The sequence below is a fragment of the Stegostoma tigrinum genome, chromosome 8 (assembly GCF_030684315.1).
Source record: "Stegostoma tigrinum isolate sSteTig4 chromosome 8, sSteTig4.hap1, whole genome shotgun sequence".
Taxonomy (NCBI): Eukaryota; Metazoa; Chordata; class Chondrichthyes; order Orectolobiformes; family Stegostomatidae; genus Stegostoma; species Stegostoma tigrinum.
The window spans coordinates 43,769,902-43,797,816 of NC_081361.1; the positions used below are offsets into that span (position 1 = coordinate 43,769,902).

The 27,915-nt window shown below is 40.3% G+C and overlaps 1 protein-coding gene across 3 annotated transcripts in view; it reads left to right on the forward strand.

The window, feature by feature from the left end:
* The window catches only part of swt1 (SWT1 RNA endoribonuclease homolog), a 109,131-nt gene that overhangs the window by 73,375 nt on the left and 7,841 nt on the right, over nucleotides 1-27,915 (forward strand). For 2 of the 3 annotated variants that reach the window (XM_059647826.1, XM_059647827.1), the window contains exons 14-16: nucleotides 7,570-7,721; nucleotides 8,483-8,715; nucleotides 9,178-9,321. In XM_059647826.1, coding sequence (XP_059503809.1) covers nucleotides 7,570-7,721; nucleotides 8,483-8,715; nucleotides 9,178-9,321 — 529 coding nt within the window. Of the gene's footprint in view, nucleotides 1-7,569; nucleotides 7,722-8,482; nucleotides 8,716-9,177; nucleotides 9,322-10,103; nucleotides 10,147-27,915 lie in introns of those variants that run through there. The other variant, XM_059647828.1, reaches the window with a different exon arrangement.

Genomic DNA, 27,915 nt, shown 5'->3' on the forward strand with positions numbered 1-27,915 from the left:
CAGCCTTGAATATATTTAATGAGCAGGCCTCTACAGACTACTTCAATAAATAATTGCTACTCATCATGACCCATCCCTCAGTATGGTTTTGCTGATTATGTCACTGGAAGGGGAATATATTTTGTCGTAATTTCTGTATGAATGCACATCTTTCTGTCTCTTACTCTATTACAGATGGTGGCCTGTTGAGTGTTCATATAAATAATACTTTTGGAGTGATTTTACTCTGTTTATTTCTGTTTCAAGTTTTTTTTTGAAATCTTAAGTCTTATCATCATTATTCATCATCATCATTATTCATCATTCATCATTCATCATCATCATCATTCATTATTTAAACAGAGCCTTTTTGTGTTTACTACTCAGATTAACATTGTGCCTTGGCTATTTTTTTCTCATCCACTGTAAAACAATGTGGTCAAGCCAAATCAACCTTTAGCAAAGTGATAGTCAATGATTATAGAGTAAACATGATGAAGGAAATTATTGTCAGCTTACAGTCACTTACACTGCTTTACAGTGGAGTGACATAAATTAAGGCCATATTTTTGAAAAAGGGAAATACTGTGATGTGGGTGTGTGATATATATTTTAATATGTTTTATATATAATATATACACACACATATATGTAAGTGTTGTTTAGAGTCATAAAGATATACAGCATGGAAACATAGCCTTCTGTCCAACTCGTCCATGCTGACCAGATATCTTAAATGAATCTAGTCCCATTTACAGGCATTCGGCCTACATCCCTCTAAACCCTTCCCTTCCAGATGCCTTTTAAATGATATAATTGTACCAGCCTCCACCGTTTTGTCTGGCAGCTCATTCCATACACACACCACCCTCTGTAAGAAAATGTTGCCCCCTGGGTCCCTTTTAAATATTGCCCCTCTCACCTCAAACCAATGCCTTGTAGCTTTGGACTCTCCTTTCTCAGGGAAAAGAACTTGACTATTTACCCTATCCATGCCCCTCATGATTTTAAAAACCTCTGTGAGGTCACCCCTCAGCCTCCAACACTCCAGGGAAAATAGCCCCAGTTAATTCAGCCTCTCCGTATAACTCTAACGCTCCAATCCTGGCAACATCCTTGTAAATTTCTTCTGAATGTTTCCAAGTTTGGCAACATCTTCCCGAGAGCGGGGAGACCACAATTGCATGTGGTATTCCAAAAGTGGCCAAACTAATATCCGGTATAGACACAACATGATTTCCCAACTCTTGTACTCGATGCACTGATCTATAAAGGCAAGCGTGTCAGACGCCACCTTCACCATCCTATCTCCCTGCCAACTCTACTTTCAAGGAACAATAAACCTGCTCTCCAAAGGTCTCTTTGTTCAGCAATACTTCCAGGTCCTTACCGTTGAGTGTATAAGTCCTGCCCTGATTTGACTTTGCACACTGCAGCACCTCACATTTATCTAAATTAAATTCCACCTGCTGCTCCTTGGCTCGTCGGCCTATCTGATCAAGATCCCATTATACTATGAGGTAACTTTCTTCACTGTCCAATACAACTTCAACTTTGGTGTCAACTGCAAATTTACTAACCAAATCTCCTATGTTCTCATCCAAATCATTTACATAAATGACGAAAAGCAGTGGACCCAGTGCTGATCTTTGTGACTTGCTGCTGGTCACAAGCCTCCAGTCTGAAAAGTAGCCCTCCACCATCACCCTCCGTCCTCAATCTTCGAGTCAGGTCTGTGTCCAAATAGCTAGTTGTCCCAGTACTCTAACCTTGCTAACCAGTCTACCAATGAGGGACCTGAGTTCGATTCCACCCTCGGGTGACTGTCTCTGTGATGTTTGCACTTTCTCCCTGTGTCTGTGTTGGTTTCCTCTGGGTGCTCCGGTTTCCTCCCACAGTCCAAAGATGTGCAGGTGAGGTTAATTGACCATACTAAATTCCTCCTAGTGTCCAGGAATGTGTAGGTTGGGTGGATTAGCCTTGGGAAATGCAGGGTTACAGAGATAATGTATGGGAATAGGTCTGGGTGGGATGCAGTTCAGAGGGTCAGTGTGGACTTGCTGATCTGAATGGCCTGTTTTCACACTAAGTATTCTAAAAGTGGAATTCATTACCACAGGAAGTAGTTGATGCCAAAATATTGAATGTATTCAAGAGATGGCTAGATGTAGCACTTGGGGCGAGTGGAATCAGAGGCTATGGGGAGAAAGCAGGATTAGGCTGTTGAGTTGGACTATCAGCTGTGATTGTGATGAATGGCGAAGAAGGGTCAAAGAGCCGAATGGCCACTCTTGCCCTTATTTTCTCTGTTGCTGTAACCTTGTTGAATGCCGTACTGAAGTATTTAACCACATTCCAGACTTAGCTTCTCCACCACTTATATAGTACTCCCCTGCTGATAGGTTGGGTCTCTTCTATATGCCTTAAACCAAGGAATGTAATTTTAACTAGCGTAATGCCTGCCTACCTAATTCCACTTTGACATATGACACGTAGCTACAATTACCTGGGGGTCTTAACATCATGTGAACACACGATGAGTGCTTGGTCTGACCCTTCCCTTCTATCTCATGATGAATACCAGACGTTAGACCAGCGTGACTCTTGTCAGCATTTCTCAAGACAGTACCGTACCTATCTAACTAGCTTTACACAAGCAGCTACGTCTACTTTATATTTCTACGATATATTTCCAAGCCAGGATGGTAATTGGCTTGGAGGGGAACTTGAGGTGATGATGTTCCCATGTAGCTGTTCCACAGGGCCCATTGCATATGTTTCACAAAACCCTTTGTGCGTTAGCTTAATCTAGCTACTTTGGATATACGTGTTCCATGAAGGCAGCTAATTACGCAATCTTGCAGTTTAACTTCAAACAGCAGACTATGGAAGCTGCTGTTTCAGCTTAAAAAATAATCCTCAGCCATTTTATATCAACTAAGAACCACTTTCAGCCATTTTGAACTGCTTTAGTCATGGGCAGCCTTAACAGAGGGAGAACAATGTAGGTTGACAAAAATGTTACCTCGACCTCGGGTTATGAGGAGAGATGTAAAAGAAATTGGGTCTGTTTTCTCAGAACTTAGAAGATTGAAAGGTGATCTGATGGAAGTCTTCAAGATGTTAACAACAAAAGTCAGGGTAAATTAACTATTTTCACAGGTTGGGGATTCTAAAATTAGGGGGCATAGTCTAGAAAATAGGGCCAAACCATTTGGGAGAGATGGTAGAAAGTACTTCTATTCACAAAGGATGGCAGAAATTTGAAACGGTCTTCCACAAACAAGAGTGGATGCTGGATCAGTTGTTCGCCAAGGGCACGTATATGGAGCTGGGGTACAGATCAGCCATGATGTTGTTGAATGCCAGAACAGGCTTGAAGGATTGAATAGCCTGTGCCTATACATATGTTCCTAAGATCCTCCTGGGACATGAGGGACACCAAGAGAATGTTCCCTCTTGTGGGAGGGTCTGGAGCTGGGGGACACTGTTAACAATTACGGTTTCCCCATTTAAGACAGAAATAAGAATTTTTCTTTTTCAGAGAGTTGAGCGTCTTTGGGATTCTTTTCCTCAGAATGGTGAGGCAGAGTCATTGAATATTTTCAAGGCACAGTTTTATAAATTCTTCACTAGAAAGATGGTATGGGATTTTTAGAAAAATTATTTATTCATTTCTGGGACATGAGCTTCGCTGGCTGGCCAGCATTTATTGCTGATCCCTAATTGTCCTTGAGAAAGTGGTGCTGAACTGCTACAGTCCACCTGCTGTGGGTTGACCCACAATGCCTTTAGGGAGGCAATTCCAGGATATTGACCCAGCAACAGTGAAGGAACGGCCATATGTTTCCAGGTCAGGATGGTGAGTAGCTTCCAAGAGAACTTGACGGTGGTGATGTACCCTTGTATCTGCTGCCCTTGTCCTTCTAGATGGAAGTGTTTGTGGGTTTGGAAGGTGCTGTCTGAGAATCTTTGGTGAATTTTTGCAGTGCATCTTGTAAATAGTGCATGCTGCTGCTATTTGGCATCAGTGGTGGAGAGAGTGGACGCTTGTAGATGTAGTGCCAATCAAATGGGCTGCTATGTCCTGGATGGTGTCAAGCTTCGAGTGTTATTGAAGTTGCACTTATCCAGGCAAGTCGGGAGTATTCCATCACACTCCTGCCTTGTGCCTTGTAGATGGTGCACAGGCTTTGAGGAGTCAGGAGGTGAGTTTGTCACTGCAGTATTCCAAGTCTCTGATGCTGTTGTAGCCACTGTGATTATGTGATGAGTCCAGTTGAGTTTCTGGTCAGTGGTAACCCCCAGGATGTTGCGAGTGGGTGATTCAGTGGTGATATCTTTGAATGTCAAGGATTGGTGGTTAGATTGTCTCTTGGTGTTGGTCAGAGCCTGGCATCTGTGTGGCATGAATGTTACTTGCCTCTTGGCAGCCCAGGCCTGAATAATGTCTGGATCTTGTCGCATTTGAACATGGACTGCTTCAGTTTCTGAGGAATCATGAATATGCTGAACATTGTGCAGTCATTGGTGGACGTTCCCACTTTTGACCTTATGAAGGAGGAAAGGTCATTGATGAAGCAGCTGAAGGCAGTTGGGCCTCGGACACTACCCTGAGGAACTCCTCCAGAGATGTCTTGCAGTTGAGATAACTGACTTCGAACGACCACCTCCATCTTCCTATATGTCAGCTATGACTTTAACCACTAGAGAGTTTGCCGCCAATACCCATTGATTCCAGTTTTGCCAGGACTCCTTGATGTCACGTTCAGTCGAATACAACCTTGATGTCAAGGGCTATCACTCTTCCCTCATCTCTGGAACTGAGTTCTTTTGTCCATGTTTGAACCAAAGCTGTAATGAGGTCAGGAGCTGAGTTGCCCTGGTGGATCCCAAACTGGGCATTACTGAGCAGGTTTTTCCTGAGCACTTGCTACTTGATGTCATTGTTGGGGACACCTTCCATCACTTTACCGATAGTAGACTGATGGGGCAGTAATTGGCTGTGATGGATTTGTCCATCTTTTTATGTACAGGACACACTTGGGCAATTTTTCACATTGTCAGATCGATGCCAGTGTCGTAACTGTACTGGAACAGCTTGGCTAGGGGAGCAGCAAGTTCTCAAGCTCAAGTCTTCAGTGCCGGTAATGTGATAGTTGTGTTTTTGGGGGGACCTTGCGCTGTAAAAATGGTGTTATAGGGAAATCGGTATATCTTTACAGCAGAATGTTCGCATTATCCAAACAACGTCCACTGTTCATCAATTGCATTGCTGCCAGTTTACACTAACAAAACACACGTTATAGCAGAACTACCTGTGCTAATGCCAGAATGTTGTCAGGGCCAATAGTTTTTGCAATATCCTGTGTCTTCAACCATTTCTTGACATCACGTGTCTGAAGTCTAGTATCTGTAATGCTGGTGACCACTGGAGGAGGCCGACTTGGATCTTCCACTTGGCACGTCTGGTTGAAGATTGCTGTGAAAGCTTCAGCCTTGTCTTTTGCACAGATGTGCTGGGTTCTTCCATCACTCAGGATGGGGATATTAGTGGAGCATCCTCCTCCAATAGGTTGTTTAAATGTCTCAACTGGATATGGCAGGACTGCAGACCTTAAATCTGATTCGTTGGTTGTGGGATTGCTTAGCTCTGCCTATCACTTGTGCTTGTGATGTTTGGCATGCAAGCGTCCTGTTAGGTGGCTTCACCAGGTTGACACCACTTCTTCAGGTATACTTGGTGCTGCTCCTGGAGTGCCCTCCTGCGCTGCCCATTGAACCAGGGTGATCCTCTGGCTTGATGATTGTTGAGTGGGGGAGATGCTGGACTATGGGGTTAGATTGTGCTGGAATACAGTTCTGTTCTGTTGATGGCACACAGTGCCTCTTGGATGTCCCGTCGTGATTTGTGAGATCTGTTTGAAGCCTGTCCCATTTAGCATGGTGATACTGCCACACAAAATCATAGAGGCTGTTCTCGGTGTGAAGGTGGGACTTTGTCTCCAAGGATTGTGCAGTGGTTGCTCTTACCAATAGTGTTGTGATAGCTGGGAAAGTGAAGTTGAGACCACTATCAGATCGCTCACAGTCTTACTAAACAGTGGAGGAGACTCAAAACTCCATTTCGACTCCTGCTTCTAATTGATGTGTTTGTAAATTGAGACAATAGTAGTGAGAACTGATCCAGTGGCTGATTCCACGACGGTAACAATGAGAAAAATGAGTCGGTTGAAGAGTTGGGCAAGGTTAACACTCAGTGCCTGTGTTGAGGTTGTTGTCTTTAATAAGCCACATTGAGCATCTCTCAGAGCTCTTCCGAAGATATTCGAGGGGAGTCCTGTCCGTTCTGGTGGCAAGACAGGATTGCTTAAGGAGTACTGATGGGTTGGATAGAGGTTTGAGAGGTCAAAATGAAATGAGACATAGTAGGGAAGTCTGGAAGGCCTAAAGAAAATATAAGCCAAAAACTGGGAAGAAAAGATATGGAAATAAAAATTATTCTTTTTCATCCCGCTTTCTTAAAAGTATAACGTTTCCACCCGTCACAACATTTTTTCAACAAAATATTACAGGTAATTATTTGTTTTAGCATTCTATATTAACAAACGTCATTCAAATACAAATTAGAAAGTATTGGAAGGTATAATTGAAGATTGGGCTGCAACATTTTGTCGGTGTTTAATTTTACTGTTAACAAAGGCAACCAATAAGTTAGTTGTATGTGGGGAATAATTAAATCTATGTATTGGTACAATTTATCTTTGTTTTACATTTTGCTGATGCGCTTTTATGAATGTGTCATTTAGACAAATATAGTAATAAACATCTTCACAATTTTAAGTGTACATTATTATTTAATTGTGTTAAAGGGCAGTTAAGTGGCTCAGTCATTAGCACTCTTGCCTCAGTGTTTGGGACCCGCGTTCGACTCCAGCCTTGGGTGACTGTCTGTGCAGATTAGCCATGCTAAATTGGCTCTTAGTGCCCAGGGTTGCAGTGGATAGGTGGGTTAGTTATGGTAAACATTAGGGTGGAATGATGTTTGGTGACAAGGCATAGGCTCAATTGGCCTCTTATCTGCTGTGAAGGGCTTCAATGATAATCTGATTCTAGCATTAAATCTCCAAGTTTTTTCTGAGCTATTTGTTTGTTGCTTGTCAGACTGTTGCCCAGATGCTGAAAAACCAAAAAAGAAACAAATGCAGAAATATTTTGAAGGTTGCTATTGTCGTTCTTTTTTTTTGCATTGCATTAGTGAATTCATTTAATAGATGTCAGTTTTTTTGCAGTATGATCTCCCCTTGCTACCAACAATAGGGCAGAATGTCAGTAACACCTTCTATTTAAATCGCAAGTGGAGTTCACTACATCCTGTTTAAATAGTTGCAGCCTTTGCAGTCTAAGCTTGACCAGGGGCTCACACAGTAGATGAAACGGCCATATTGTAAAGGTTCATTCATTGACACAATGTTACAAAAGTACCTGTAGGTCTACCGCTCCCTTAATCAAAATCCCAGGGCTAACGTTTGTTTTGAAGGACTATTTGTTTTACTGTATTTAACTTAATACTTTTTTGTAACCATCTAGGTAAAAGATCACAGTATAATCATTTTACTCTTACCTGGATGTTGCTGGAGTCCCAAAAACTAATACGAGCCTTCAACTCAAGATCAGGTTATGGTGGCGTTCTCCCACGCACCTTGGCTGTCATAGATGAATTGCTTGAAAAGAGTTCTGAGGTACCTTTCTACTTTGTAATTGCCTTCTTGTAATATTGGGACAGATGTTATGTTAAGTTCATACTGTTGTGGATGAAGACAATAGCAGGGATCACTTAGAACAGCAGTAAAATTAGTGAAATTTTAGACTGGGGCTATTCCAGTGGCAAACAAGAGCCATTTTGGAATGGGGCATCTATTCAGTGTAAATATGTCTGGAGTTCCCCATTATAGTCAACACCTTCTGCTCAGTGATTTTTTTTCATATAGGATTTTTTTCTTGTTTGTTCCTACTTTCATGTGATTGCATTGACATGAGGGTGAGGGATTGAATTAATGGTGTGAGTAGATTCCAGTATGTGGAGTGGGCCAGCTGACTTTTTGTTTTTGTATATTTGAAATGTTAACCCTAACTTCTTTAGTCTGCTTTATGAAGAGATATTCCACTGGATACAAATACCTGATCTAATAGTTTTGCATTTGTCAGCAATTGGTGCACACAGCATCAAATCCCCAAGCAAAGGAAGCATATGATACATGAAATGAATGGAGACAAAGTGCTGCATGGAAGGATGTTTCTGAAGTCAGTAGGAGGGGTGTTGCAATGGGGAGGTGTGGACTCTCTTGTCAGGCTATGATTTGAAAGTGAGTTAGCACAAATGGGCAAAAGAGTCCGTACCTTCCCTCATGAAGGGAAGAAGCTCAAAAAGAAGGTAGTAAAAATTGTGTAAATATTTGGGATCTATGGTTAGAAATCATTTTTCTTTCTCCATGTTGTGAAGCATTGCAGCAAAAATGAACTAACTTCAAAATCACCAAAAAAGTCGCAAGAGTCTTCTGAAAAGTTGGAAATTTCAGGTGCGCCACCTTCAAATCTCGATTCAGGAAGAAATGTGACTCTCTACCCATTCAGTGGATGCCCCACGTCAGAGATGGATAACTCTCAAAATGTGAACAGAATTCAACAAATTTGGGCTACCTTTGAAAATGTGTGGAATATAACAAACAAATACAGGTAAAAAGGTATTGTGTACTGATGAACATAAGTGTTAGTCAAAACAGTGTGGAATTTTAAATTAAGCATATTCTTGGCTGTTTCCCAAAGCACTAACATTACTCTGTCTGCTGCTATGATGTAAGCATTTTGACTGGACAGGAGAAACGGAATGAACTGGGCTTTGAGATGACAAAGGCAGTGTTGTGTTATCTTATAAAGTTGAAATTTTGAAATATAAGCCAATGATTAATGGTACTTACTTGAATGACTGACAAACTTCAAACTACCAAATTGAAATTCCCAGAAGTCACAATCTGCTTACTCACCAACAGTGAGAGCTTTCGTTAACTTGCGTGAGCAATCAAATAAATAAAATATTAATCTTTCATATTCATATAAGGTAAATCAACATTTTTGCTTCGATCTTGTATAACGGCTCATGAGATTGAGGGATTGTTTGTTTGTTTATTTTTTCACCAGCTCATTAATTTTTGCAACCTTCAACCTTCCTCACAACCCATTAGCTGTTGTAACTGACAGCAAGCTGCCACTTCCTGAGGAAGCATTTCAGAGCCTGCAAAGATTGGTGCCTGCAGTAAAAGAACTACTGGCAGGAATTCAGAGGTGAGCACCTAACAGTCCAAGAGAAATATTTAATGAAATTGGCAAGTATTTTAATGCAGTTTGTTCCCAAGTGTAATTTGATAATTATATAGCGAGGTGTGTGCTTGTCTGATACTGCAAAAATTCATGTTTTAGTACTCTTTCTTTGTCTGAATGATAAGATCTAATAATCATGCAACAAAATTGTAGAACATTGCATCAATCTAAGCAAACCCATCAACACGTGTAAACTGTATGTATTATAATGAAACAAACTTTTAAATTATCTTGTTAACAACTGCTGGGTTGGGGGGGGGAACCTTTCAATGCCTTTATGTAAAATTTCTTTGTTTCTGTGTTTTCATTTAAGGTACAGTTTCTATTAATCTGAATCATTGTGCCGTAAGCAATGATAAAGTTATTTGCTGATTGATGAACGCTTTCATTTAAATTGCTGTGTTAACCTGTCATTCATCAAGAAGTAACATGAAGCTTAAATAAAAACAGCAAATCTCTAAAATAGTATCAGTGATAATAGGCACTGCAGATGCTGGAGAATCCAAGATAACAAAGTGTGGAGCTGGATGAACACAGCAGGCCAAGCAGCATCTCAAGGAGCACAAAAGCTGACGTTTCGGGCCTAGACCCTTCATCAGAGGCCCGAAACGTCAGCTTTTGTGCTCCTGAGATGCTGCTTGGCCTGCTGTGTTCATCCAGCTTCACACTTTGTTATCTTGAAATCTCTAAACTACATCTGTCAACATCAGGAAAGACAAGTGGTTGAAATGTTTTCTTCATCACAGGCAATAAAGCAGAATGACCTTTCCCTGAGACACAAGAAATACGAAGCAGGAGTAGACCATATGACCTGTTGAGTCTTCTGTGCCATTGAATATGATCGTCGCTGGCACATCCCTGAAGCTGAGAATTTTAAAAAATTACAAGTTCTCGAAAGAAGAAGTTCTTCCTCATCTTTGCCCTAAATAATTGTCATTTTTTACTGGATTGCACTTTCTTAATTAAGATTCCTTAGTGCAGGGAATGACCTCTCAGTATCTCCTCCCCTTCTTAGGCACTCCCTTGAGACAGGAGATGGCTTTGTTCTGTTACAGTATTGTGGTCCCTGAGGTGACCAAACAGTTCAGTGCTGGATCTCCACATGGTGCATGGCTTCCACGTGGGTGTGTTGGATATGCTGAAGATCGTTGGAACTTCTGTGAGTTCCTTTTCCCCAGTTTGAGAGTCCAAGGTGACATTCCCATGAGTTGGTATGGGTGTTGCATTTTTTTTCTCAGGAATGCTGTTGAAGTATTTTCTGAGCCATGCTGGTAACTGCTTACTGGGACAAAACTGCAAGCCGAGAACTTGTTTTAGAAGTCCTGTGTCAGGCATGCAGATGATGTTGCCTGTCGAGCATGGCTAATTGATAGTAGCTGGAGCCTCAATGTTGGGTTGAGAGGGAATACTGGTATTGGAGTACCTAACCTGCCATGGATATGTAGGGTTTGGAAAAGGCATCACTATTTTTCTCCAGAGATATCTACTGTACATTGCCCATAATCTTTGTGTACAGAATGGCAGATAGCATTAATGCCCCTTAGACCATGAGTCTAGTACTGGGTTTGTGGTCTTTGACATCAGACACTCAATTCCTTACACTGAAAAGGCTTCACTGGCACATGAGAACCAATGTTGACTTTCACTGTCAATGCCTACCTTAGTTAAAAGGAAGATCCTACAGTGTGACAGTTGATGTATTTTGTCCAGAGGCTTGCTGTGAACCTCGATCATTGGGGCACAGCTTTGAGTAGTGGGTGCAGGCTGGTAGAGAATCTTTGACTCCTTGATGTCCAGCATAGGGCCCATTCTCTCCTGTGCCTCTGTGAATGTGCTGATAGTTTCAAGCTTAGCCTCTTGAGTGTACATGTGTGTAAACATTGCCAGTGTACTACAGCTCAATGCCAAAGGTTAGGCTGGTCGCGGTTCTAGACTGGGAGCAATGTAGGTTAAACACTGTACCGTTCAACCTATTGAGAAACTCCACTCTGGTAGGAACCACTGGTGGATATGGGGTGTAGTGTTGCAATGAGGAAGATGGAGAAAAGCATTGGTGCAATGACAGTCTTGCTTGGCCCAAATTTGCCCACATCTTGAATCTGTGGTGGGTCCATTAGTGAGGATCATGGCTTGTGTATTGTTGTGTAGCAAGTGAAAAGTGGTGACAATTTTGTCAGCAGCCAAATTTGAAGAGAACACTCTGTAATTCCTCCTAGTTGACAGATTGAAAGGTTTTAAGGGGCTAAAGAAGGCTATGTTTACAGTTGTTACCGCTTCCTGCTGTCTGAACCTGATATGAAGACCATGCTCACACTCCACTTTATTGGACAGAATCTTCATTTTGTCTCCAGTAGGAGCGCTTCATTTACTGGGAAAAGGAGATTAAGAAGAATATTTGCAACAACTTACCCTGTGGCCTACTTTCATTCTGCTTATTGCCACTTTACAGGCTTCTGATCAGCATGCGTGGACCCTTTGAGTAATTGTGCCACCACACTGCTTAGAGGGAACATTACCTCTTGTGTGCAGCAGGGAGATCCTTTTGTGGTTATCACAATTGGTCTTATTTTGTTTCTCGAAGCTGACCACAATTATGAGGTCTTGAAGATCCACTAACATGCCTTCCTGTTTCCAGAAGATGGAAATGTGGTCTGTATTCTTAGTGAGAGTGTATTTCTATTGTTTTTTGATACTGGTGATCGTGTTGGTTTGCAGCTGTTAGATGGCCTTTCTGACTAGGCTGGAGCTGTGCTGAGTGGCCATGCGTAGCATGTGGTCAAGGGCATGAATCTTGGTAGAGAGTCTTCAAGTGCTCCTTCTAAAGAGTGCTGACTTGTTTCCCTATCTTTGATGACCACCACTTTGTCTGGCATTCGCAGTGAGGTAGGTCTTTGCGTTTTTGGGCTTTAGATGATCTTCACTGAAGAATCTACGCACGCAAGGCTTTCAGTGAGTTGCTGGATTTATCGCACTTTTTCCACCCACCATCTGTTCTTTAGATCATGGTTTTTGTTGGACATCAGCCTTCATTTATTCTTGTATCTGCAACATTTCCTTCGAGTCCTGGTGGTGTTTCCAGTTGAGGAACACCTTGCACTTGAGATTTAGTGGCTTCTAGAACTCCTGGTTATTCTCGTCAAACAGCTTATATATTTCCCAGTAAAGAATCCTCACGTGGTGTTTATGATGGATGTGAGGGCGCACCAGGTGCTGCAGACATTCTTGGTTCCTGTCTTTCAATCTCTACCTTGTCAAGCACTTTGCTTTATCTTGAATATTTCAATGAGAGCACACACTAAGACTGTGAGGACCTGTTAAAAGCTGCCCCAGATGATCTTGGTTGCCAAGTGGAGCATCAAGAGTTCTGTATAGGGCAGAAAGCTGGGATTTCCCGCTAACTGCTGCTTTGGGATAAGACTAGGTGATAGCCCCAGGAAGCACGCATCATGTTTTATACATATTTCTGATTTTTCAGTGTGATCACCTTCTTCTAAAGTTCTGTAAACTTGTATCTGATCACTCCACTCTCATTGGAAAAATAAGTACCTAATGTGGGAGTTAATGTTGCAGTCAGAATTGCATTATCCACCAACTGAGCAAGCTGGGGTATACATTAATTCCACCTTTCAATAAGTGTGTCCAGTTTTCAAGTGCTGAAGGAAGTAGATTTTTATTTCCAGCACTTTTTTGTTTTTGTTTTCATTTCCATATTCAGGTTTTCTGCAAAAAAATGTTAATACTTGAATTTTATGTAGAGATAATAAATATGCACAAATATAGATGAAAAGTTGGCACATGGAGCAGGAAAGGCAGCCATAACCTTCGCAACAAAGAAGGAGATGAAGCAAGAAAATGTCTGACAAAAAATGTCATATTTGAGTGGAATTTTACTGGCCTAAGAAAATAGCCTCTGCATGTTTTAATAATGCATTGCAGTAATTTGGAGCAAAAACTGCTTAGTATCAGCCCCAATTAATACAGTACTTCACAGGACCAACTTAAAATCAATGTTCCTTACTTCAGTTATTAAAGTTGCTAGTTTATAGTTATGTGAAATCAAAGACAGGTAAAACAGATCGTTATAATCTTTAACGTGTAGAATGGAGATGGTCTGATTCTTCATAATGTGTAAATAAAATTCAAGATTGTGACTGGCATCTCTAAGTTTCAATTGTTCCAGCAAGGTGTGTTTTGTTCAAATTGGTTCTGCTGATTTACACAGTAAACCAGAGCAAAGTTGGGCTGTGATAAGTACAATCTGCATTCCCTGAGTAAGGCTGACACTTGAGCTGACGTGCTGTTTTCATATCCAGTGTGCGAGAACTAGAAACTAACTTTTCTTAATACAGTGATACCAATGCAAAAGGTACATCATGGTTCTCTAGAATTCACTGATTTCTCTTCCGTATTCCAGCTATTCATGAAGATGCAGGTTTAATTGGGGTCTTTCCATTAACTTTTGCCCAAGAGACTTTCCCATTTCTGACCTTGTGATTCTCAATTCTACAACTAAAGCACAGGCCAGCCTGTTATTCCTACACAGTGGTTTAAGACATCGGAAAATATTTTTATTTTCCAGTAGCTTTCTGCGAAGGTTTCAAACTGCTGCCAAGCTGATAAGGATTTAAAATGGACATTAGGAGCAGAAGTAGGCCATTTGGTTCGAGCGTGGTCCCTATTCAACAAGTGTATGGGCTGAACTACCCCAGGTACCAACTGCACCTTCATGTCAGTTCATCATAGCCCTCAAGACTCCAACATTTCAAAAATCCATCTACCTCCTTTTTAAGTAATTTGTGGTCTGAAAATAAAATTCCAGACATTTGCTAACCTCTTAGAGAAGAAATGCCTGGATCAGTTTTAAATTAATAACTGTGTACATCTTCTATTCTTTGAATCTCGTATGTCTCAATGAGATCACCCCGAAATCTTCTCAACTTTGATGAATATTGACATAATCTGTCTAACTATTTTTCATTTGTCAACTTCTTCATCCGAGAAATCAGCATGGTGAATCTCTTGACTTGCCTCGTATGTCCTTTTAAGTACAGGGATCAAAACTACACTGAGTTCTCCAGCTCATCAGCTCCCTGTAGGTGTAACAAGATCTCCCTATTTTTAAACTGTTAACTCCCAGCAATGAAGGCCGAAAGTCCATTTACCTTTATAACTGCTTGCTGAATCTACATGTTATTTTGTGTGTTTCATACCCAGATCCCTCTGTACTTTCCTTTTTAAATAATAATCTATCTTTCAATTCTCCCAACCAAAGTACATGACCTCAGACTTTCTTGCATTAAATTTTATCTGATAAGCTTTTGCCGACTCGCTCAACTTGTCTATATCCCTTTGCAGATTCCTTATGTCCTCATCACAACACGTCCTCCCACCTGTTTTTATCATCAATATTCTTGACATGTTGCATTCTGCCTCCTCTTCCAAGACATTGAATGGTGAAAAGTTGAAGCCCTAAGACCAATCTTTGTGATTCTATACTTGTTATATTTTTTCAACCTGTAAAAGATGCATTAATTTCAAATCTTTACCATCTGTGTGTAATCAAGCCTCAGTACAAGGTAATATATTACCCCAATACCATGAGCTCTAATCTTGTGCAGTAACCCTTGTGATAGCTTAACAAATGTCTTCTGGAAATTCAAATACACAACATCAACCAGTTCTCCTTTATCGCCTCTACTTGATATATCTTCAAAGAATTCTGGTAAATTTGTCAAACACGATTTGCCTTTCACAGAACCATGTGACATTGATTGTGTTAAGCTTTTCCTAATTTCCTGCCTTTACTCCTTTAATAATGCACTTCAGTATTTTCCGTAACAACCCACTTATTGTTTCTTGCTTTCCGTCTCCCTTTCTTCTTGAACAAGCACATCACACTTGCATCTTTCAATTGTGTGGAATCCTCTGAGATTCCAGTGAGTTCTGGAATATTTGACCAGTGTCTTCACTGTCTCTGCCACCACTTCCTTTAAAACTTCTGGATCCAAGTTGTCATGTCCTAGCAACCTGTCGCTTTTACTCCAATTAGTTTGTAAAATACTTTGTCTCTCCTAATGGACTTGTCTTTCCTCCTGTTAGTACCTTGCTTCTATGTTATCATTTGGGATGTTCATAGTGTCTTTCACCATGAAAACCAATACAAAACAGTTCCAGAACTCCAACTGTAATAATATTAACTCCCCTTTATTGAGAGGTTTCCTGTGTTCTTCCTTTGGTCACCAGTAAGTCTTCCAGTTATCTTGTTCCTCTTTGCAACTTTATCTTACTCTGAGCACTAACCCCAATCACAAGCTGCATCATGAATGAAAGATGTAATATTTATTCTACTTCTGATATAAGTCTGGCTTTTTCTCTTGACTTCAGGCTACAAACTACACTAAGATCCAAAGGTGGCCTTTATTGGTCCCTTTTCCAAACATTATCCAGTCTTGCCTGCTGGCCATGCCCGAACAAATTAGCAAAGTTAAACTCAAAACAAATGATCTCACTTAACTCCAACCATCCCCATGGCAATATGACACAGATAGCATGTTCCCATGTAAAAATGCAAATTTTTATTTGCCTTTCATTTCATTTCCGAGATGTCCTTTATCCAGAATTAAGGACAAGAAATTTAGGTATATATAGAGGTTTAGCTGTTGCCTGGGCTGCTTCTGATTTCAAGACGTAAAGCAGTAATTTACTTTCAGAGACTACATTTTCTTCCATGTTTTATTCTAAATTTATTCCAAAATATTGTAGGTACATATATTGTTGTTAGTTTTAAATTCTTGGGGAGTGTGTGAAACATCAGCAGTAGTAACTCATCTGAATACTGTTATGTTACATTTGAATTTGTAAAGGGCCACATTGTGAAAGGGCAGTTTTAAATCTTAGGCAGAAACCTGATTGTTATTTCAGAAAGTGCGGTTTTGTTATAGAAATAGTCATTAGGGGCTCCTATTTTGCTGTCAGGCTCATTAGACGTGACGTATTGGTTTCTTGCTTTGTGTTCCGAATTACTTCAATTTTACTTTAGTGTTGTTGCCGGGCATTGCAGTTGAAACATTTTACTTTTATTTGCTCAGTGGGTTTTGATGACAAGGCCAGTATTTGTCTTCCAACCCTGAAGGCCCTTGGGAAAATTTGTATTGAGTTGTCATCTGAAACCGTGATAGTCCAAGAGCTTGGGATACTCCCATGATACTGAAAGGTAGGGAGCTCCAAGAATTTGACCAAGCAGAGATTAAGGAACAGTGAGCAATATGCTTCCAAGTAACAAAGGTGTGTATGTTGGAGGGGGACTCATTCTCTCCTGTTTCCTTTATTCTCTCCACATTGTTTGCCTGACTTGCTCTGAGTTTTGGATAATACTGAGATTGAAAAGAAGCACTTTCTGGATAATTATATCAATTTTCTCATAATTTGAAATATGTTGAAGAGAACCATTTGGAGTTCTAAAATGAATGTTTTGGACATGCAAATCCTATGATTTGAAAGCAAGAAATTCTACTAAAGATGCACGTTTTCATCTAGTTGATACAAATTGCAAGCCTATACTTTTTTACATTAATTTATGAAATAAGGGTGTTGCTGGCAATGTCAACATGTATTGCTCATTCCTAATTGCAATAAATAAAGGTAACAATAAGCTGTTACAGTCCATGTGGTGAAGATACAGTGTTGTTACAGAGAGAGGAATCAAGATTTTTGACAAAAGAACAAAGAAAGAATGGCATTATATTGCTCAGTCTGGCCTGTGTGTGACTTGAAGGGAAACCTTGGGGTGGTGGTGTTCTTAACTGCCTCCTGCCCTTGTCCTTCTAGGTGGTAGAGGTTAAGAGTTTGAGACTTGGAAAGAGTAAGTACTGCAGATGCTGGAAGCCGGAGTCAATAGATGTGAAGCAGGAAAAGCACAGCAGGTCAGACAGCATCCGTGGAGCAGGAAAGTCAATGTTTTGGACCAAAACGCTTCGTCAGGACAGGCAAGGGGAGTCCAGAAGTAAATAGAGGGTGGGGGTGAAGCTGGGGGAAGGGTAGGTGGGATGGTGATAGGTGGATGCAGCTAAGGAGTTAGTGTGATTGGTCAGTGGGAATGGTGGAAAGAACAGGTAAGTAGGAAGATGGAAAGGTTAAGTTAAGTCAGGTCAGGGAGGTGAGGAGAAGTGGGAGGGGGAGAGCGGGACACGTCATAAAGCTGGGTATGAGGGATTTTGAAGCTGATGAAGTCAATATTGATGCCATTGGGCTGTAAGCTCTCAAGGCGAAATATGGAGGCCAAGCATGAACTTGTCACTAGGGGAATGGGAGTGGCAGCTCCCACTTGCCTGACAACATGTCTATCCATGTCTATCCTCTTCCACTGTCAAGCGTGAGGCCAAACATGAACTGGAGGAACAACACCTGATATTTCCCCTTAGGAGCTTTCAGCCCAGTGGCCTCAATATTGACTTCTTCAGCCTCAAAATCCCTCCACCCCAGCCTTAATCCATGTCCAGTCTTCCTCCCCCTCTTCACCTCTGTGACGTGACCTTACCTATCCATCTTTCTACTCATCTATCCGCTCCACCCTTCCCACTGACCAATCACAATAACCCCTTACCTGCATCCACCTATCACAATCCCACTTACCCTTCCCCTAGCCTCACAACCCTCCCTCTATTTACTTCTGGGCTCGCCTCTCCTTCCCCAGTACTGATAAAGCGTTTCAGCCTAAAACATTAACTATCCTGCTCCTCGGATGCTATCTGGCATTCTGTAGTTTTCCAGCTTCACATCTATCGACTTAAGAGTTTGAAGAAGCTTTGGCAAAAAGTTGCTAAAGTGCATCCTGTGGATGGTACACACCTCCATTCGTATTGCATTGATAAAGGATGTGACTTTTTTAAAGTGATGAATGTGATGCTGATCAAGTGGATCACTTTATCTTGGATGGTGTCTAGCCATTATGAATGTTGTTGGAACAGCACTTGTGCAGTTAAGTGGAGATGATTCCAACACAGTCTGAACTTGGGCCTTGTAGGAGTGGAACGACATTGCAGAGTTGTTAGGAGACTCCCTTTCCACAGAATCTCTAATACCTGACCTGCTTACACCTGTGGTGTTTGTGTGTCTGGTTCAGTTAAGTTTCAAGTCATGGAATCCTTGAAGGACATGGGCGTATGATTCAATGATTAGGATGTCATGGAATGTCAGAGTGAGGTATTTAAACTGTCCATTGTTGAACCTAAACACCTGAATCGTACAAATATTGTTTCCCCAAAGATCAGTCCAAGCTTCAATATTGTTGCAGGTTGATATAGGTTATTTTATTGTACAAGAAATTGAAAATGGAATTGAACATTCTGTAATCGCCAGGAAACAGCCCCATTTCTTACATAACGTTGGTCAGAAAGATCATTGATGAAACAGCTAAAGATGTTATCTTTATGACTGCTCCCTGAGCCAAGTCCTGCAGAGTGTGCTGGGGATGACATGGCTGGCCACCAACAATATTCCTGAATGTTGAGTATGACTCCAGGTAGTAGAGTGTCTCTTGCCCTGGAAGTCTATTGATGTCAATTTACTGTTGATTCTTGGTGTCTCACTTGAATATTGATTTGATTTCAAGGGCAATTGCTCTCACTTAAACTCTGAAGTTGAATTGTCTTGTTCATGTTGGACCAAGGCTAATAAGGCCCAGAACCAAATAGTATTGGTGGGACAAGAACTGAGTATATGTGAGCAAATTATTGGTACGTCAAGCTTCCTAGCACTCCATGTCTATTTGCTGATGTTTGTGAGAGGCCAGTGAGGTAGTAAATGGCTGGATTAGATTTGTTTTTGTTCTGTGGATAAGACATGCCTAAATAGTTTTTCACTTTGAGGTAGATGCCGATATCATTTGTCAATTGAAACAGCATAATTGAGGGTGAAGCTAGTCATGGCATTCAAGTCTTTGGCATTACATCTGAAATTTGTCAAATCCCATCATCTTTGCTGCATTCAATGTACCCAGCTATTTTTTTTTTGATATTATGTGGAGTGAACTACATTTGGTTAAATGATATCTGTGGTAGTGGGAATCTCGGGAGAAGGCTAAGAGATCATTTACTCAGCACTTTTGGCTCGATTCTTCAGCTTTGTCTTGTGCATATACATATTAGGCTCCATCATTGAGGATGGGAATGTTTGAGGCGTCTCCTCTTCCTGTTAGTTTTTTAATTGTCTCTATTGGTTGTGACAGGACTTCAGAGACTTGCTGTGATCTATTGTATATGGCATTGCTTCGCCTATTGCATGCTGCATCTGCTACTTTGCTTGCATGTAGCTGTTTAGTCTAGCTTTACGAGACATATGTCACAATATTTTAGGTTTTTCTGAGCTTCCCACTGAAACGACATTGATCCGCTGGCTTGATTGTAATGCTGGAGTGAGGAATTTGCTGAACCATGAGTTCGTATTACCATCTGGTTTAGTTGATGGTCCACACTGCCTCCAAGAGAGCTCAGTTTTGAGCTAGGATCTGCCCCAAATCTATCCAGTTCAGTATGAAATGCTCATGGGCAACGAGATAAAAGTTGTCCTGTATAACAACTTTTGTTTATCTAGGGTCGTGTGCATTCATGAAACGGTGCAGTCCTATGCATCAAGAGTTAAATGTTGGTGGATACACCTAACAGGAAAGAAAGTCTTCATGAACATTCCTTCCTCAGTATGTAGAAGGAATTTCGGTCTCCATAAGATCACTCTTATAGAGGGATATAACAGTCATAGGTAAGGATAAGGCCCAGTAAATTTCTAACTTGATTGGCTGTCTCACCACCAGACTAGTCTGGCAGTTTTAGAGTTAGGACCAAGCAAATCTGGTAGTGCCATCAAATCATGCTTGGTAATTGGCACTGAGGTCCAGAATACATTCTGTGCCCTGACCACTTGCAGTGCTTCTTCAGGTGATATGTGGAGGGAGGACGGGTAAGTGCTGATGAGCACAACGTATTGCTGCCCATGCTTGATCTAAAACCTTTTAAATTATGTAGTGTCCATAGTCAATGTTGAGCACTCTAGGACCACTCCCTCAAACTTATATACCATATTGCCATCAATCTAAAGGGTATGTCCTGCTGGTGGGACAGCACATATCAAGAGAGAGGGATGGACAAGTCTAGAATGTTGGCTGAAAGGTACATTCGAAGAACATGACTAGGTCAGGCTGTTGCTTGACTGATCCAGCATAGCTCATCCTACTATGATTCTAGTCTCCAGTTATATATGAGGGAGCCTTTTGCGGGAATTGACTGACCTTGTATCAAAATCCAATGCTTGGGCTGTTGCTGGATGGTTTGTTTGGTTTCAGTCTTGTGCCTTTTCATAGTGGTTCAATACAACTGAATGGCTTCCTAGGACATCTTTGTGGGGTCAGTTAATAATGAACTGCATTGGTGGCAGTTAGCATTACACTACCATGTGTACATTTTTTTAAACTAATTTCTGGGTTTGGCTGTTACTAACAATGTCTGTCTGCATTTTATTGCTCATCTCTGGTAGCTTCAAGAAAGTAATGTTACAGTTGATGGACTTGCAGTGCCATTGAAATAATTTAAGAATCAATCACTATGGTTTGGAACTGAGGTCGCATGTAAACTAGACTGGACAAGATTTGGCATATTTTCTTCCTAAAAAGGTCATGAATGAACCGAGTGGATTTCTCTAGCATTCCAAAATTCAAGGTCACTTTTTTATAGCAGCTTTTTATTTATTGAAATCAATTTGTACTCTTGTTCTTTGAATACTTAGTCTAAACTTCTGGGTAACTAACTCTGTAACATAACCATCACACTACAACACCCATACATAGGCATGGTGCCTAATTCCTTTTAATACAAAGTATATGAGTCAAGATGAGTAAAATAAATCTGAGTATTTATTTCAGATTACATTCTTTTTGTTTCTTTTGTATTCTGCACATATAAATGAATTAAATATGAACCGTCAGTGGGAAATAATCATGTGACTGAAAATAAGTTAAGATGAAGGATACAGACTTAAGGTTTTGGGTGAAAGAATTAGGTGAAGGAAAATTGGATGAACACGAGGGAAATAAACTTCCAACGCTGTGGGGATAGAACAAGTAAATGCATGGGAACCTCATTTATAAAGCAATGTTGCAATGTATCTTTATTTCATCAATGTGTGACCTACATGAATTGTATCTATTACTTTAGACACTTGCAGTTAATTTGGCTCTTCAAATCAGCAGATTTTAGTTTTTAACGTTCATATGTTGTCTTGTTTTCAAGATTAAATTTTATTAATTTTTAGTTGATCTTTCTTGATATTTTCACATTAGAAGTAGTACAGCTTCAGGTTGTACCCATGGTTCAGACCTCTATTTTAAATGAATTATGCTTCTAATTCATGACAAATTTTTAAAATGAGCAAGGTGGTTCATGTCAGATCTGAAAAGTTGAACAGGAAATTTGAAAGGCCTTTCTGGAGGAACGAGATGACTGATACAGGACCTAATCCAAGGAGTTAATGGAAACAAGGGAATTGAGCAACAATACCAACTGTCCTCAGGCGACCAAGATGGGGCGCTTGCAATCCCTGATGCACCACCCCTGTGGTAATTCCACTACTTCAAAGCTGAGAATAGAGCAGAGGCAGTTAAATACTACTTCTTTGCATTTTCTTTTACATTGTAATGTTAGAGAATGAGTTCTGTTTGGTGTGCTGGTCTGTCTATTAATTATATTAAAGTGTTTTATGTCTGATCCAGAATTTTGGAGCTGTGATCTGAAGTATCTGAATTTGAAGCTAAGTCAAATTCTTGAAATAGAGAAGTCCCTGAGATGAATCACCATTGCAACCTTCTGACTCAGAGATCAAGGAACTGATAACAAGAGAAAAGAATAAGAATGTAAGCCAGCAAGTAATGTAAAAGCAGACATTAAAAGCATATTTATATACTTGAGAGAGGGAAGATTATATGATTTATAATGGAGAACGAGGAAGTGGGAGAGAAACTAAACTCTTACTTTAATGTTGTCATCATGAATGAAGACCCAAAATCTCTTAGAAATATTAGTCAATCAAGGGACTTGTGAAAATGAAAAGATATAAATAAATTAGTATACATAAAGAACTGGTCATAATTGAAAAGTTAACGATTGAAGGTTGATGTACCCTGGACCAGCTACGTACCCAAGTGTTGAAGGAAGTGACTGTAGAGATAGTCGATGAACTGTGGTTATGTTTCAAAATTCCATAAATTCAGGAAAGGTTCCTGCAGACTGGAAAGTAGCAAATGGAACCCCACAAAGAAAGGGGAGAGCATGGAGAACAATGGACATGTTAGTTTGATGTCAGTAATAAGGAAACCATTCGTATCTTATAACAAAAGATGTGATAACTGGATGCTTAGAAAAGAATACAAAATCGGGCAGATTCAACATGGATTGATACAAGGGAAATCATATTTGACAAACCCATTGGGCTTTTTTTGAGGTTATTACTTAGTGCATGGTTAAGGAGAACCAGGGGATGATTCTCCAAAGTCTGTCGACCAATTACAAGGAATACTCTCCACTTGCCTAGCCGAGTACAGCTCCAAAAACACTCAAGCTTGACACCATCCAGGACAAAGCCGCTTGATCGACATCCCATCCCCCATTTCAACATTTACTCCTTAAACACTGACTACAGTGACAGCATTGTCTACAAGATGTACTGCAGTAACACGTGAAAGTGTCTTTGATAACACCTCTCAAACCAGCGACCTCTATCAACTGGAAAGACAGTGGTAGTAGATACATGGGAAAACCACCCTGAGCAACTTCAACTTGAAGCTGTGCACTATCCTGATTTGAAACTATGTCTATGTTCTTTCACAGCTGCTGGTTGAAAAACCTAGAATTATCTTCCGAACAGCATTGTGGGTGCACATATCCTACTTACACTGCAGCAGATCTAGAGAACAGTTGTGGATCAATAATACTTGCAAGCCTAGCCAGGGACATCCATGACCTGTGAAAGAATTATAAGACAAAAAGTATTTCCTGTGGCTAAAGGTCAAATCATATGTTTTCTTCATTCAGAAACATTAACATAAAACAGTGTATTTAGAATTGTTCTATTGTCGTCTTACCAAAACAAGAGACCTGGTGGACAATGGAAGATTGTAGGTACAGAGCTTGAATATCCCTGAAAAGAGGGACATGTTGCTGAAGTTTTTTGTTCTCATCAGGTCAAACACTAGAATGCCAAATTTCAAATAATCACAATGGTTTATATTAGTGGAGAAAAGGGTGTAATTGTTGTGGTTGGTGTTCCCATATTTCTAGTGCTACTGTCTTTCTATTGATAGAGGTTGCGGGTTTGAGAGGTTCTATAAAAGAAACTTCCACAAGTTGCTGCGTTGCATCTTTTAGACAATGCTGTTACTGCAGTCGGTGACTAGGGAGTTGTTGTAAGCCTTTGTAATTCTCTTCCATGAAAGGTGGTTGTAGTAACTGGGACCAGGTGGACCTTGTTTACTGAGGTTCCTGATTGACCCAGGTTTACAACCTCAAACAAGAACCTTGTCAGTGAGGCCCACCTAGTCCCAATCACTACAAAGATGGAGGTGGAACATTTGAAAGCCTTAAAACAGTGGTAGACATGCACTTAATGAGCAGAGAGGTGAAAGGTTATTGGAGATATGCAGTATTGTAGAGTTGGAGGCTAAAATCAGATCAACCATGACCTTACCGGTGGAGCAGCCTCGAAGGGTGGATGGCCTACCCCTACTTACAATTAAAATAAAAAGCCATATGCCAACGTGCTGGTGGGCCAAACTCTAAGAGCTCCCTAACTGACTGCTCTGTGGAATCACCTACAGGTCCATGTATTGCAGCAGCTTAAGCAAACCATTCACCGCAGTCTTCAAGGACAATTAGTGTCAGTAAATACTGATCTACACAGTAGCATCCTCCCTCTGCATCAAACAGTGAGAAAAACTGAAGTGCTCAAAGTACTGGAGGCTATTTAGTCGACAGCTTAGTTGTATCGTGAATTAATTAGATGGATCTGGAGCCTTCATAGGAGAGCGCCAATACACATGATATTACAGATTGGAACTAAATCAGAAATGGAGGATTGTAAGCCCATTTGCTTGGCTTACGATATTGGTGTTGTACAATGGGAATAGGATATCATTATGGAATGTTCATGTGTATCATGCTGTAACAATGGGAGAAGCAGCTGTGGGTCAGAAACTGTGAAGAAAGAATGCAATGGTCTATTTTCATGATAGATGCACTTTTTGAACAGTTTGTACAATAGTGTAAATAAATTTACCAGACTCAGACAGCCTTCATTAATAGTTAAGAGGAAACCGCTAAAGACCACATGAATACCCGACGCTCCTGTACAAAGAATAGAACCCCAAGACTCAAATCTCTTGACAACACAAACCAGTGAAAAACATTCCAGGAGAAATCCTTGAAGGTATGAAAAACGATCTGAATGAGTATGGATTGTTAAGGAATCTTGGGCATTTCAGCTTTCAGAAAATAATTTGGCAAAATAACCAACTATTGCTGATTTTGGTGTACAAAAGGAACAAATTAACCGGATGATTTGAAACATGCAGGTTTGTGTTCTGTGTGGGAGTATCACATTGATAATTCCTTGTATAATTGATTGACAGTATTATATCTATGCCATTAGGCAATTTTGAAAGCTTAAGGAATGTTAGGATATATTACCAAGTTAATTAAAAAAGAAGAAAGAAACACCATCCTACTTTAAATAGGCGCTTGGCATACCACATTGTGACTACTGTTTTATTGTAATTTCCTCATATAGTAAAGTGTATGGATACACTGGAAAAGTTGTAGAGTAGCCTGATAAGTAATGTAGAAGAACTTGGTTACTGGAACAGACTTGTAGAAATGAATTATTGTTTACTTTGCAGTGATGTGAAACTTGAATGGAATATATTGGTGTCTTCAATCAATGACTGTGACCAAGTGTATAGATTATTTATTGAGCTATTTAAATTAGAGAAAACATGGACATGTCTATAAATGACCAATAACACAAAAGTAGGTCAGATGTTGCGAGGTAATTTTTGCAACAAGTCAGTGAATAATTACGGATTAAGTTTCCAGCTCATCGTAAAGTAATAGTTTTAAGTGCTGGAGTGTGGAAAATCTCTCTGCATATAGAAGACAAATGGGTCGCCATTGGGGTTAGATCACAGACATAGTGATCTCCTGGAGTTTGCTAGATTGCCTTTGGGGGTTGCATAGGAATTTCTATACTGGGTCAGGATAGGCTTGATGGATCAGCTGGTCTTTGCTGCTGTTTTCTGCATTTTCCTAGCCAAATTCTAAAGGCAGTTCCTGAAGTTTTATTTGAATCTTAATTTATATCTACTTGCCACTGTGGACAAAGAGTCAGTTATGTGTTACAGTCAAAAACGTGTACAAGCTTTGTTTCCAAATGAGTTCTTCTAACCAGGCTAGTTTCGCTTAAAACTAGAGCAGTTGTTGTAAAATAGCTAATTTTTCCCAAAATTAGGTTCTAGTCTAAAGCATTTGCTGTTCATGTTCTGACATTTCTCAGCAAACACCCTCTCATGTTTTTGTAAAAAGATGAAGAAGGGAGGTTTTATTTAAGAACAAGAGAACTTTGTCCACAGCTTTGGCTCAGTAATAAAATTCCATAGTTCCTTCAACAAGCCATTCCCATGCTGGAGGTGTCATCCCACAGTAGCGCCAACTCACTCAAGAGTGTACCTCATTTAAATTGTAATTAAAAAGGCTTCTTAATTATTTGGACCTGTAACTGATGGACCATAAAATATGCAGAACGGTAACAAGAGGTGGTTGAAATTCTTGATTGGTCTTAAGATTGATGTAGTGGTCTGGAAGGCCTTTAGCAATGTTGTCAGCAGTATGTAACTTATTTTTAAAGATTCTGCAGTGTGGAACAGATGTTTACTTCTCAGATTTCCAGAACATAATCCACTGCTTGATTCCTCTGGAAGGGAGACCTAGGGAACTCATTTGCCGTTTTTTGTCATAGAAATGATCAAGCTGTTCCTTTCTTGTGAAATATATCTGTATTCTACATAAATGTGCATAATGCATGCTGGTTAGCAATTAGATTAATTAGATCAGTTCAAAGTAAAAGTTAAAAGTGATGCCACATTATTGACAAGTTAGAACATTGTCAGGTGAAGTAACTTTTAAAGGACAGTAACATCACAAAAGATTTTCAATTATGTTATTTGTCTCTGTTATGTTGTCTGCTTTTTAAAAATATTACTGATAAATTCAATCTGCTGTTGAGCAGAAACTGTAAGCTATCTCTGCTATCATGCTTGGCTGTGCCAAACCCACCAAGAGAAACATCGTTTTTGCTAAAAGAAAAGACTTGCCCAGAATCTTTGCATTTCTGGCTATTCCCAGTTTTGAGATAAACTAACAAATCTTAGCACTAATACAGTGTGGAGTTGTAGGAACACAGCAGGACAGGCAGCATCAGAGGAGCAGGAAAGTTGACATTCTGGTCGGGACCCTTCGTCAGACATGACCGGAAATGTCAGCTTTCCTGCTCCTCTGATGCTGCCTGGCCTGCTGTGTTCCACCAATTCCACGCTGTGTTATCTCAGACTCCAGCATCGGCAGTTTTTAATAATTCTTGGCATTTTTTGTTTTATCTCAAAGTTATTAGTGCGTGTCCATGTCTGACAGGGATAAGTGAACTAACTTAGAGTAACAACCTACATTTATATAGCACCTTTAATAAAATAAAATATCTCACATACGCAAGTATCACAGAATCTGCATTGTAATCACCAGTGTAAAAACAGTAGGTGGAATTTTCATTTTTTTCTAAGTGCAGATGTGAACATATTAGGTCAATTAAATGTCATACTCACTGGTGAGTAAACTCATCTGATCATCCACCCGCAAATTAGTTCATGAAGGCAAGTGATGGCAAATGTCTCATTCTTTTGCAGGATTTGACATTGGCAACCAGGGTCACCAAAAAGAACAGGCTAATCAGTGGCCAGCTGCATCTGGGCCCTAAAGTCCAGTGGTTAAGGCATAGTCCTTGGGAATCCATTGATGAAAGAGTTTTCTTTTTCTTGTTCGGTCAGAGCAGGAGAGAGAGGAATGTTGGAGATAAGGGCAGGGGATGGCTTTCAGATTGGACCTGTTGGAGCCTGTTGCCTTACAATATGTTGGGCCATTTATATTTAATGCAAGGGAAATGGAATATAACAGGAGGGCTGTCTTGCTACAGATGTACAGGGCATTGGTGAGACAAGAGTACTGTATCCAATTTTGGTAGTCTTATTTTGGAAAATATGTCATTTATGTGAAATATGTGGAGAAGAATTGCTGAAATAATTCACAATTTAAAAAGTACAGTTTAAATCTGGCAACTACTTTGACAGAACCCTCACCCCATCCCCCTCTCTGATGAAGGGTCTAGGCCCGAAACGTCAGCTTTTGTGCTCCTGAGATGCTGCTGGGCCTGCTGTGTTCATCCAGCCTCACATTTTATTAACTACTTTGACTGCAT